At 57.9% G+C, this 13027-nt stretch overlaps 1 protein-coding gene across 3 annotated transcripts in view; it reads left to right on the forward strand.

Annotated features, from left to right (window-relative positions):
• ZFYVE28 (zinc finger FYVE-type containing 28) overlaps positions 1-13027 on the forward strand; it is a 117003-nt gene that overhangs the window by 97622 nt on the left and 6354 nt on the right. For all 3 annotated transcript variants that reach the window (XM_053217712.1, XM_053217711.1, XM_053217713.1), the window contains exon 9: positions 11696-11829. In XM_053217712.1, coding sequence (XP_053073687.1) covers positions 11696-11829 — 134 coding nt within the window. The remainder of the gene's footprint in view (positions 1-11695; positions 11830-13027) is intronic.

Raw genomic sequence — 13027 nt, forward strand, 5'->3', positions numbered from 1 at the left:
CTATGGATTTTAGGACCAGTTGTCAATTTATATGAAACAAAAACAAAAAACAATGCCTGCTAGGATTTTGACTGGAATTTTGTTGAATCTGTAGATCAACTTGGGAAGAATTAACCCCTTAATAAGATCAAGTCTCCCAGTTCATGAACATAGTATATCTCTCCATTTACTTAGGCTCTTAATTCTCTCAGCAAACTTTCATAGTTTTTATTGTAAAAGTCTTGCACATCTTTTGTCAGATCAGATTTATCCCTAAGTATTTTATATTTTTGATGATATTATATTGTTTTATGATTTCAGTTTCCAATTGTTCATTGCTAATATGGGAGGTGCAATTGAGTTTTATATATTGATCTTATTTCCTACAACTTTACCAAACTCGCTTTATTCATTATAGTTTTTATGAAGATTCATCACGTTTCCTGTAGATGATGATGTCATCTGTGAAAAAAAAGCCAATTTTATATTTCCTTTTCAGTCGGATGTTGTTTACTTCTCTTTCTTGCATTTTTGCCGTGGCAAGGACCTCTAGTACAATGTTGAATAGATTTGACACAGGATATTTTTGCCGTATTCCTGATCTCAGAGGGAAAGCATTTAGTGTCTGTTGTTGGCTGCAGGATTTTCATAGGCGCCCTTTATCAGGTCCAGTAAGTTCTCTTTTATCCCCAGCTTGCTGAGAGTTTTTACCAAGAAAAGATGGATTTTCTCAAATGCTTCTTCTGTATCTTTTGGGATGATCATATAGTATTTATTTTTTTTTAGTCTATTAATGTGATAAGTTACATTGATTGATTTTCAGATGTTAAGTGAATCTTACCTTCCTGGGATGAACTTTACTTGGCCATTAGGTATTATCCTTTTTATGTATTGTTGGTTTTGATTTGCTAAAATTTTATTAAGTATTTTGCATCTGATTGTGAGGAATGCTGGGCAATAGTTTTCTATTCTCATAATTTCCTTTTCAGAATTGGGTATCAGGGCAAAGCTGAGACCTAGGATGAGTTGGGGAGCCCTTTCACTTCTTCAGTCTTCCGGAAGAGTTTGGTAGAGCGGGTATTCTTTCTGCCTTAGATATTAGTTTGAATTAGATACTAGTTAGATGTTAGTTTGAATTCACCAGTGAAGCTGTCTGGGCCTAGCGTTTTCATGGGAAGGTTTTTTGGCTTCAATGTTTTTACTGGATGTAGGTTTGCTCAGTTACCCGTTTCTTCCTCAGTGAGTGGAGGAGTTTACTTGCATTGTCCTCAGTCCCTACCCTGTCCTCTTGACGTCCCCTCAGACAGGCTGATACCAAATAGCTGGGTGATGGTCCCCTGCTTGGAAGTCCCCAGGGCTCCCTACTCTCCTGGTCTCTTGGACCCTGGGCAACTGCTCCGCCACTGCCCCCTTGTACCCTCCTAGTGTCAGCTTTCCAGGTGCTCTCTGCACTCTTGTGCCTCTGGTCCTTGTTTGCTCCTTGGGTCATTGTCCCCTCCCTCTCTGCCATGACATCCCTCCCTGTTATACCAAGTCACTATGTGCCTTTGATGAAACCCATGAGAAAATTTGCCCCTGTGGCCTCACTGAGTCCCATAGCAACATTTCATTGGTGTCCCTGCTTCACAGATTGGAAGCAGGAGCTCAGAGACCCTCTAATCTGTCTAACTCCAGTTTGGGGGCCCCTGCAGGACCCCTGGGCCCATCCCCAGAGCCCAGCCTCGAGTCTCATGTCTTCTCACCCATCCTGCCAGCCCCCACGCCATGTCCCTTAGGCTGGAGGGTATGACTTAGGGTGCTTGGTTGGGGGAACATCCTTGCCCTAGATCAAGTGAAAATGAGGGGCCACCAAGGGTTGGAAGGCAGCTGGCCTCAGGAGGATGCCCTGGGATTTGGAGGGGAACCTCAGGGCTCACATCTGGTCTCTCACATCCTGGGTTCTTTCCCTCAAACTCCTGCTCCTGCAGCAGACCTCTTCTGGGCCGCTGGCCTTCCACTCAGTGCAGCCCTGCTTCCCAGGCAGGGTCTGTGCCCTCATCCCAGCCAGGGTGTTCGGTATGTGGGTGTTCGTGGCTTCGGTGGGGGCGGGGGCGCGTGCTGCAGGGGCAGCTCCAGGGGAAGGGGACTGGCCTGTAGTTCTGGGTCTCTAGGCACAACCATCCCATAGCCCTCCCTGCAGCCCCAGGCCTGCCCACTCCTTCTGTATGCAGGGCTCCACGGGGCAGGGTGGAGGGCTCTGAGCAGGGGTGCAGTGTGCTTGGTAAGCACTGACCCCTTCTCCTTGGGATGCAGGATGGAGGGGAGGGCACAGGGTGCAGCCCCAGCAGCACCCTCGAGGGGTCGTGGGGTCGCCTGCTCCACCCCATGGGGCCAGGTGAATCCCTGTCTGCAAGGCCACCTCCCCTGCACGACACTTCCTCCCACCTTCACGGAGGCAGAAACCAGAGAAAGCAGGTTTAAATTGCTGAGTGTGGTCCAACAGGGACACCAGGCGGTGTCCACAGTCAAGTTCACCCACTGCTTTGTTCATCAGCCCTGGCGCCTTATGTTCTGAGAGCTTTTGAAAGCAGCAAAAGTGCAGGAAGAGTGTGTGAGTTACGACAGCGGAAGGTAACACAAGTCCCCTCTGCTCATGCGACAACCACACCTGTTTATAAAATACACCCGGATGTGTGCTTTCTCCTCGTCTGTGTTTCCTGGCTTTTCTAGAGTAGAGCGTGAGGATCAGGTTCCCATAACCCAACCATGGGACCTTCTCCAGAGCTGGGCTGTGCCATGCCACCAGAGGAGTGGGATCGCGGCTCCCACCCCTCTCCACAGAGGGAGCCGAGTGTGCACCTGACCTCAGGGTGGTGAAGGGCCAGGCAGTGCCCGGGGCGGGCAGCGAGCCCAGAGGGAGCGGGGAGGCAGGCTGGGAGGAGCTGCCTGCGTCAGCGGCTGCTTCGGGGCCCTGCCCTGCTCTGCAGCCCCAGCTCTGGACAGTGTCTCCCGGGGGCTGTCGGTGACAGGGCTGTAGTCTCATGAGTGGGCAAGGCTGGGCAGGGTGGGTGTGCCAGGGCCTGGGGACACACGGGACCTGTCGGGATAGCTGTGGGATGAATGGAGGGTCATCATGGCAACATGGGAGGCACCAGGGCATCAGGCCCTCCTCAACCCTGGAGGTGTCCCCCCTGTTTTGTGGACCCTCCTCGGGTACCAGCAGGCTTGGGGTCACTCGAGGCAAGATGGACCTGAGAGCCACCAGGCTTTCCCTCTGGGCTCCAGGGGGAGCGGCCTGTGTGGTCTTCCTGTGGCCTGTGTCTGGGGAAGAACTCTGATGGGCCCTGCTGGCCACCCCATCTGTCTGTTATCAGGCAGGGATGGCTCAGCAAGGACCGTGGGCACTGGGCAGGACATCTGCTGTCTGTCCTCCCTGTCCGGGGAAGTCACAGGTCCCCAGAACTTCCTAAGCTTTTGGGGGCCCTGCAGAGCATCCTTTGGTGACAAGGGGGCTCACTGAGGCTTCCTGGCTGTCCCCCAGTGTTGTAGGGGGACAGTTGTGCCCCTGTGTTCCTTCTGGATGAACATCACCCACCAGGCTGACCAGGTGGTATTTGCAGGGCGTCTGGGAGCCTGGCACACGGCCCGGGTGGTCTTGGGGCTGCTGCTTCACAGTGGGATTCCGCTGAGGGGTGATGTGCCCGCAAACAGTGTGGGGCAGACCCTCGGCCGCCTCTGGGCCGGGCCCTGCTTGATGTCCATCCCCTGCCTAAGCCTCCGGACGGCCGACCTCCTCGACGGTGTTAGTGTGGGAGCCTGGCCCCAGCCTCACGACCCCCTTGCCCTTGGGGAAGCTGTGCATTCTCCCCGTGTTACAGGCCGAGGGCCACACAGCAAAGGGGGGAATCACACGCGCCCCCAGCCCCACCCTCCACCGTATGTGTCTGGATGTCCTTCTTCGGAGGACCCTGCACGGGTGGCATTGTTTTCCCAGTTTACAGACCAGGAAACTGAGGCTCCGGGAGATCACCTTCCTCTGCCCAGATGGCAGAGGTGATGATGCCAGAAGCCTTCAGCCTGTGCTAATTTCCAGGGACTCCCAGCCCGGCCCTGGGACTCTTGCCCATGGCAGGCCTCCCCCTGGGGCAGTGGCCATGTGCAGGGTCCCCTCGGGGGTCCCCTCCTCCTTGTCACCACCCCAGAGCCCCTCAAGGGCAGGTGCCGCTGGTCCACTGTGGCCCCAGGACCCAGCTCAGGGCCTCATGACCCCAATTCCAACCGTACCTGACTTCTCAGACTAGGGCCTGATCCTGTCAGAGCTGGGCCACCTACCAGTCTCTCTGCTGGTTTTCCTGGGAGGTAGAGACCCGTGCCCCGTGACCAGGGCTGGAGTGGGAGAGAGGTAGGCCCTTCTCAGATGCGGAGATCCATTGGCAGCTCTCCAGGGCAGTGGGCCCTGAGGCCAGCGTCTGGCAGAAAATGCCCCTCACAGGGACATACCGAGCCCTGGGGAAGTGTGGACCTGGGGTGCAGCCGCAGCAGAAAGGTGGTGGGAAGATGGGGAGACAGGGAGGCCAAGAAGGTCCTGTCTCCACAGAGTTCACAGCAGCAGAACCACATCAGAACTCTGCAGGCAGCAGGGGCCAGGCAGGGCTGCCCGAGGTCGGGGGGTGTCCTAGGGTGCTGTGGGCCCCAGGTATGGGGAGACTGGGGGTCTCCGTGGACTCATAGACTCTTCTCATGCCATGCCGCCTCCTCCAGGAAGCCCTCCCTGCTGTATGGTGACTATCCGTAACTGACACAGGTATCAATGGGATTCTGATTTCTTGCTTCTGCCTCCCAGATGGGAGCCAAGGGCAGGACCCGCCATGCCTGACCGGCCTGGGCAGGGCAGGGGTCCATGGACTCACTGAAGTAGGAAAGGGAGAGAGACGTAAAGGTGCTTGCTCATCTCTTAGGACATCAGTGGTAATGCTCCTTAATCAGAGGAAATGGAGACATCAGCTAATTTTCAGTATATTGTTTACATTTGCTGCTTGGACCAAACTGCCAGTTTTTACAGTCCCTCAGCGATCGGCCCCAGGGTCCCATGGGGGTCCTGTGACTCTGGAGTGGGAACAGGCCGCTGCTTCTCTGACAGCCATGGGAGCCAGCGAGGGTAGACCGCACGGGGCGGGAGGGCAGAGGGGTGGGCGGCGCCCGGAGCGCCTGCGGGACCCCCACGGCACACGGATCTGTGTACTGTGGTGTTTGTTCAAACATCACCGGAAATCACTGCCTCGTGTCTGGGCTTCTACCGGGAGGCCCTGCGGCTTACGGAGCCTTCATCAGAGGCGGGAGTGGCCCCCTCTCAAAGCAGCATCTCTGTCCCTGCTAACTATTGCCGTTTACGGAAGAGAACAGTGAGGTTCAGGGACGGAGCGATTCGCCCACAGTCACGAGGCTGGACACAGGTGCACAGGGAGCCTTCCACGTCCTGTGAGGGATGGCGGTGTGAACCCACACTCGCGTGCGGCACGCAGCGACCACTGTTGTTTTTGTAGTCACAGGAGCCCGCGCGCGTGGACTCTGGTGTCACCCCGTCTCCAGCCCCATCCACTCCCACCGGCGGTGACGCCCCCCCCCCCCCCCCTTAGGGGCTGCCCTGGCCTTGGAGGGCTCGTCTCTGAGTCCCAGCCCCATCCCCGGCCAGTGAGGCCCAGGCGCCTTCTGGTGGTGTAGAGTTGGGGTGCAGGCCCGGGGCAGCCTCTCACCTCCTCAGAACTGACGGTGCTCAGGAGGCCACAGCGGGCGGTGGGGAGGGTGCGGCTGGGGGCATGAGCTCCATCCTGGTGCCAGTGCGCTGCAGCCAGGATGTGGGGAGTGAGCTGGTTCCCACCTGGTGAACCGTAGCGGCTCCTGAATGATGGTCTCTCTTCAACATGTACACACCCAGCATCTCGCTTTTAAAATCTTTCCATTAAAATTAAAACATGACAGGATTCATGCACAGGTCACAGGCAAATGAGTTATGTCTTTTATTTTTTTTTTTAACGTTTATTTATTTTTGAGACAGAGAGAGACAAAGCATGAAGGGGGAGGGTCAGAGAGAGGGAGACACAGAATCCGAAGCAGGCTCCAGGCTCTGAGCGGTCAGCACAGAGCCTGACGCGGGGCTCGAACTCACGGACCGCGAGATCATGACCTGGGCTGAAGTCGGCCGCTTAACCGACTGCGCCACCCAGGCGCCCTGAGTTACGTCTTTTAAGTAATACAAGCCTGTAACATGACATCTTCTGGAAAGGAGTTTGTTTGAAAACTGCTGTGGAGTCAGGTGAGGTTGCTGCCAGTCAGAGTGGACCCTTGGTCCCTTCGCTCTCCTGTCCCTCTGTCCCTGCCCAGTACTTGGGAGAGTGGCCAGCCTCTGGCACCCCTGTGCAGCCACTGTCCTGGGTGTGCCACCATTCTGAGTGTGCATACTCACACTGTGCACACACATCCCACGTACGCGCATACACACACACACTGATGTTCTCACACACGCACGCTGTCACGCGCGTTCACACGTACATAGACACACGTGCACTCAGACCCACCCAGGACATCCCGGTGGGTGGGGAAGGTGTGTGTCAGCTCCACCACCCTAGCATGGTTGGGGACCCCCCCGTCTCCCCGCCGGTGGGGCTGTGGGCGGCCCCGGGATGCTGAGGGGGAGCGAGACTCTGCCCTGGGCCTGGGCACTCGCGTCAGAAGCGTCACCCGCAAGCTCAAGGTGCCAGGCAGCCCCGCGCCCCTCTGCCTTCCGCATCTCTTCCAGCCCTGCCTCACCGCCGCCCTGGACAGCAGGTGCTAGGCAGGACCCTCACGGAGCCCCTTCTCCTTCCATTCCTCGGCTCCCCCTCGCGTGCTGCAAATCTGTGGAACGAACGTAGCAAACACACGCCTCCCAGCAAAGCAATTTCCCTAGAGGTTTAAACACTGATTATGAGCTTAGCGTCCCTTAAACGATTCCAGCCATAATTACGTGTGTAATGTGACCGCCTCTTTTGAAGGCTTGGCGAGCGCGGGCAGGCCTTATCGGTAGGAGCCGGCTGTGTCCTCCCTGCCACAACGGCCCCACCTCTCGCGGCCACACGTGCTCGTGATCGGGCTTGTCCTCGCTGGGCCCATCGGTGGCTATCCTAGTGCCCATTCTGTGCCTAAGGGAGCAGTTTCTGGGCCCAGCAGGTGAGCGATGGAGGTGGGATCGCGTTTCCGGCTGTGTCCGGACCGGCTTCCCCGGGCAGCAGGGGCGTACTGCCACACATCGGGGGCTTCGGACGACAGAGACCTCCCTTGTCACAGTCCTGGAGGCCAGAGTCCAAAATCCAGGGCCACCCTCCCTCGGGAGGCCCCCCTCCCCCCAGGGAGGGTCCTTCGCCTGGAGCCCTGGCTCCCGGGGCTCCAGCTGCTCCTGGGCTTATGGCCGCGTCCTCTGTCCCCCTCTGTCCACACTCAGCCTCCTGTCTGGGTGTCTCCCCCCCTCCTCTTAGAAAGACCCTTGTCATCAGATTCAGAGCCTGCCCGGACAGTCCAGGATGAGCTCCTCTCGAGATCCTATGCTTACTTACATCCCCAAAGATCCTTTTTCCAAATAAGGCCCCAGTCACAGGTTCTGGAGGTTTGACGTGAACACATCTTTGGGGGGGCTCCCCCATTCTTCCCAGAGGAGTTGTGACACCAGAAGGGTGAGGAGGCCCTGCTGGCTGCTCTTTTTCCTGAGCCCCATGTGGCATTACAACTGTGGAGAAAGCGTTTATTCCCAGGGAACCCACTTCCGGCTCTCCTCCATATCTAATGGATTCATATTCTTTGTTCAGCAGATACAGATTGGGAGGCTAGTGTGGGGTGGGGGGCTGTCTTTGATGCTGGGGTACAGCAGTGAACGGAAGTTGCTGCTGAGCCAACCTTGCCTTCTCCCAGAGTAAGACACACAGTCGGCACACACGTGCTATGTCAGGATGCTGAGTGTCCCCGTGAGCAGAATGCAGGGTGGGGTCAGGAAGAGAGCTGGGGTGGGGGTGGGGGGGTCCTGTTTGTGGTCAAGGAAGGCCCTTGCAATAGAGCATACCAAATAGAGGCATCTGGGGGTATCCAGAAAAGGAGCATTCTGGGCCCACTGATATCTGTGCAAAGGCCCTGTGGCCATGGCATGTTTGGCTTGTCTGTGACAACAAGGACCAAGTCTGAGAAGCTTGAGTGAGTGGAGGGCGTGGGAGGGGAGGGTGACAGAGAGGGGTCCAGACTAGGCCAGGCACCGTAAGCCTCGCCCGGTAAGGAAGTCTCTTTGCTTTTACTTGGACTAATTGAGAGGCAGGGGTAGAAGGTTTCAGCAGAGGAAAGACATGTTCTGACTTGCTTGAAAAGATTCATTGTCCTGGGCCTTCGGTAATCTTGGTAGGAGCTGCAGCTCCTTGGGGTGGCCCCTGGCATGGTCAGGGGAGTTCCTGCCTGGCAAGTCCTGGCAGGTGCTGGGCTCCTCTGAGGCCTAAGGTGATTCCCCTCAGTGAGTCCGCCGGGGGCGGCCCTGTGGTCATGCCGAGCGAGGCAGGGCTCTGCAGGAGCCCTGGGTCCAGGCCTCTGAACACAGTCCCCAGGCCGACCAGGGCCCCACCAGCCCTTGTCAGCCTCCTGCCTGGGCAGTGAAGCGGAAGGGGCAGACCCTGGCAGACGGGGTGTGTGCGGAGACGGGGTGTGTCCTATAGATGCGAGTGGCCCTCTGCTTCCAGCCTGTGTGGTGTCCACCAAGGGCCCAGTGCCTGCCACTGGCCAGCAGTCTAGCAACTGCCCTTGCAGGATCAGCATCCACAGGCCCTGGGCAGTGCCCAGACAGTGGCCATCCCTGTGGCCCCTGGGGACCAGGCAGACCGACTAGACCCAGGCTCAGGTCCCAGGTCAAATTCTTCCTGCAGCAGTCTGGTCTTTTGTTCCCCGAGCCCCTCAAAGCCGATTTTCTGCCTAGGATCAGTGTCTTTGTGGAGTCCTTGTCCCTCTTCCTCTCTCTCCACGGGCCCCCCTACCCTGCTCAACCAGAGCCTCAGGGAGCCTTCATGGCCTCAACTCTCTGTGGGGTCAGGGCCCTTCCCCTGGTTTCTGTGTGCTGGCCGCCCCACATCGTCCAGGCCCTCTGGAGCATGGATCTGCGGGGCTGGGGCTGCAGGGCTGACCCCCAGGGGGCGCCCCGAGCCGCTTCTGTCTCGGCTTGGGACGAGCTCCCGCCACAGGCAGGGCTGTGGTGCCACCTGCTGCCGACCGGCGCTTCCTCTCTCCTGGAAATCACATTCATTCTGATCACAAAGGTAATACTTGCTCCTAGAAGACACTTTGGAAAAGCATAGTTTATCCATGGTCCCACCACTCAAATATACGTGATATTAATGCTTTGCTTTTATTGCGTTTCCCTGTCTCTCCTTATGTACATATGATCTCCCTAATTTTTAAAATGCTGCCTTTTCATTTAATATTTTAACATTTCTAGCATCTGTCCCTTCTACAAAATGGAAATTGTATGGATGTGACCTGATGATTTGTTGAGCCAGCCCACTGATGACAGACGTTTAACTTTCGAACTATTTCCCGAATGTGAGTTCACTAGATGATTGCAAGAAAACGTTCCTTTATTTTATATTCACAGTTTGGCAAACATTTTCACCACCCTGTAAAGAAACCCTGTACCTGTTATCAATCGGTCATTCCCCATCTCTCGCCCCTGGCCCCACAGCCCTCCTCTGCCTTCTGCGTCTGTAGGCTTGCCTCTTCTAGATGGTTCGCATAAATGGAATCACACCTTATGGGGCCTTCTGTGACCGGCTTGTCTCAGTCAGCCCGGTGTCTTCCAGGTTTGTCCTGGTAGTGTGTGCAGAACTTCCTTTTACGGTTGAATAACGTCCCACTGTGGGGACCATACTGTTTATCCACTATCTGTTGGTGGGGTTGGAGAGCAAGCTTCTGTGAACACGGGTGTGTGGTATTTATTTGAGCCCCTGCTCCCAAATCTTTTGGGCAAAGCTGTCACCTGACACTGGGGACGCTGAGTGGTAGCTGACGTTGTGAACAGTGAAGTCCCCTCCCCCTTTCCTCACTCAGCTCCCAGGGCGGGGACAGCAGGTGGAGGGCAGCCAGGCCCCCCACGCTCAGGCTGAAAGTCTGGGGCCTGTCCGGGAAACTCCGCGGCTCAGGAGGACAGGGCGTAGACCTGCCAGAGGGTGCCAGCTTGGTACCCAGCCTCACACTGCCAGCCTGCCCTCACCTCTCCGTGGCCCAGGGAAGCATTAAATACTCATAGTGGATATTCATTATTGTAGAGTGTGCCAATAACGTGTGCACTCTCACACCGCCCTTGGGAGCCCGTGCAGCCCAGCCTCCCTCTGTACTGGACAGGGGTTGGGGGGGGGGGGGCGGACAATGGCCCCAACCTCAGGTGTGTCACATCTTTGTACTTCTTAATGGTCTTTCCTCCCTGGACGTACCCCCACATAAGACCTAGGGCGGTCCTGCGTGTTTCTGCGCCGTGTGAGGGACCCACACAGTGTGTGAGGGTCTGTGACCCGCCCCCCTCTGCCTCTGTCGACTCTGCCCCTGCAAGACTAGATCGCCCCATCGCTGAGCAACCAGTGCCACAGTGAAGATCCTGCCACGTCTGCGGGCCACAAGGGCAGAGTGCCACGTGCGTGCCAGTGGCAGCCCCCGGGGTGGGAGCTTGGGCAGCTGGTGCCAAGTTCTCTCTCTGAAGCTGTGGCCCCAGCAGTGCGAGGCTGCCTTTGTTCCACCTACACCACGTGGCCTTCAGTGCCTCCCTCTGAAACGGGACGGACAACCAAGGACCAGGCCTCTGGCATGGAAAGCAGAGCCACTACCTCCCGGAAAGGAGAAGGAGGTAGTGCAGGCAGCCGTTGGCCACGTTTAAAAGGCTTGCGTCTATGGAGCCTCAGGGAGAGCATCAATTAAAACGTCAAGGGGAAAGCTGAAAGGGAAACTGGAGAAACTGCCAGATTGTAGGACAGAGGGATAGAGAAGAAAGGAGAGGAGTCGTGTAAGAATTGGAGGCACCTGAAGGGGGGCAGACGGCCCCCCCCCCCACCGTGGGGAGGAGCAGGGAAGTGCATGGTGGGAGCAGAACCCTGTGTTCGTAACAAAGCCCCACACGCAGAGAGTTAAAACAGCAGAAATTCATCCTTCACAGCTGGGAGGCCCTGTCTGTCTGCGCCTCCTCTCATAAGGACACTTGTCACGGGGTTAGGGCCACCCGATAATCCAAGATGACTTTCTCCTCTCCGGGTCTGTACCTTGATCTCAGCTGCAAAGACCCTTTATCCAAATTAGTCCCGTTTGCGCGCAGGGTGTAGGTGGGCGAGTTCTAGGAGGAAGTCAGTAGATGATGTCAGTCGGAGGGAGAAGGAGGGGGGGGCCTGAGCATGTGAGTCCACACCAGGTGGTCTACGCCCGCAGAGAGAAAGGAGTTGAGAGTGGCTACAGCAAAGTGAGGGCAGCAGACAGGGCATGGCCAGGCCAAGAGCCCTGCTGTGCCAGCTGGCTTGTTAGGTGGTGCCTGTGACCTTGATGACACTCTGAAGCTACCAGTACCTCCCGGCAGCTCGGCTGTGGTGCAGTGGGAGCCTCCAGGGCAAAAAGAGTTTGGTTCTCGCTCCTGGCTTTCAGGCTCCAGGAGCCCCTGGCGGTGCCCGTGCCCCCCACACCCTGTATCTCCTTCTCTGTGCAGTGGCCCCACGGCCGGTTCAGGTTCCTCAGACAAGGCCGGGCTGGAGACGGTCCCCCTGGCCACAAGAGAGAAGATCCGGTCCAGGTTCCACGGCAGCCACGACCTGATCCACCGCCTGTTTGTCTGCATTTCAGGTGCCGGCTGGGCCCGCGTGGGGCGAGGCCTCAGGGGTGGGCGGGGTGGGCTGCAGGGTGGCCTTGTTGGGAGTGGGTGGGGCCTCAGGGTGGGGAGGGCCTGGCAGAGGGTGGGCAGCAGGTTGGGCGGGACCTCGAGTGTGGGCGGGGCCTGGCTGGGCGCGGGTCGCAGGGCTGGGCGGGGCCTCAAGTGTGGGCGGGGCCTGGCTGGGCGTGGGCCGCAGGGTTGGGCAGGGCCTGGCTGAGGGGGGGCCGCAGGTTGGGCGGGGCCTCGAGTGTGGGCGGGGCCTGGCTGAGGGTGGGCTGCAAGGTGGGGGCGTGGTTAGAGGTGGGTGGGGCCTCAGGGTGGGGAGGGCCTGGCTGAGGGTGGGCTGGAGGGTTGGGCGGGGCCTGGCGGAGGGTGGGCTGCAAGGTGGGGGCATGGTTGGGGGTGGGTGGGGCCTCAGGGTGGAGAGGGCCTGGCTACGGGTGGGCTGTAGGTTGGGCGGGGCCTGGCTGAGGGTGGGCTGCAGGTTGGGCGGGGCCTCGAGTGTGGGCGGGGCAGGGCTGAGGGTGGGCCGCAAGGTCCCTGCTGGGCAGGACGCGGGTTGTGCCGGGCAATGGGAGCATCCCCTCCCTGCCATCTGGGGATCCCCCCACAGTGCCATTTCATCATCCCCAAGCCCAGGAGGGAGGAAGGCTTAATTCCTCACTAGGGCCCCCATCTGTGACTGGGGAACCCATCCGGCTCCCGTGGGGGCCTTGGCCACCCACACAGCGAGGGTCTGTTCAGTTCGTGGTTCCGATTGTGGCGTTCATCCTGCCTAGTTTTGTTTCCCCCGAGTGGGGGAACAGGAGGGAGACGCCTGTTTTGTCTCCCCGGGGAATTCAGAGGGCCGTGAGCCAAAAGGTGTCTTTTTCATGCTGCTCTTTGGTTCGTGTGTTAAAATAACTAACACATCCATGTGATTCAACAGTATAAAAGTACGCACTGAAGGCCCCCTCCCCGGCCTCCTGCGTGCCCTTCCCACCCCCACCCTCCCGGTTTAGGGGTGCTTGCAGACGGGGCTTCCCCCGCAGCCCGCGCTACCCGCTCCTCCCGGCCTGCTTGGCAGGACTGCAGCCTGTGGCCTGGGGGGGGGGGGAGGGGGGCGGGATCCCTGCAGAATCCCGGATACGATGGGGGGTGTCCCATACTGCCCCGGGGCCCCCCAGGCAC

This window comes from Acinonyx jubatus, chromosome B1 (assembly GCF_027475565.1).
Source record: "Acinonyx jubatus isolate Ajub_Pintada_27869175 chromosome B1, VMU_Ajub_asm_v1.0, whole genome shotgun sequence".
In the NCBI taxonomy this organism is placed as follows: domain Eukaryota; kingdom Metazoa; phylum Chordata; class Mammalia; order Carnivora; family Felidae; genus Acinonyx; species Acinonyx jubatus.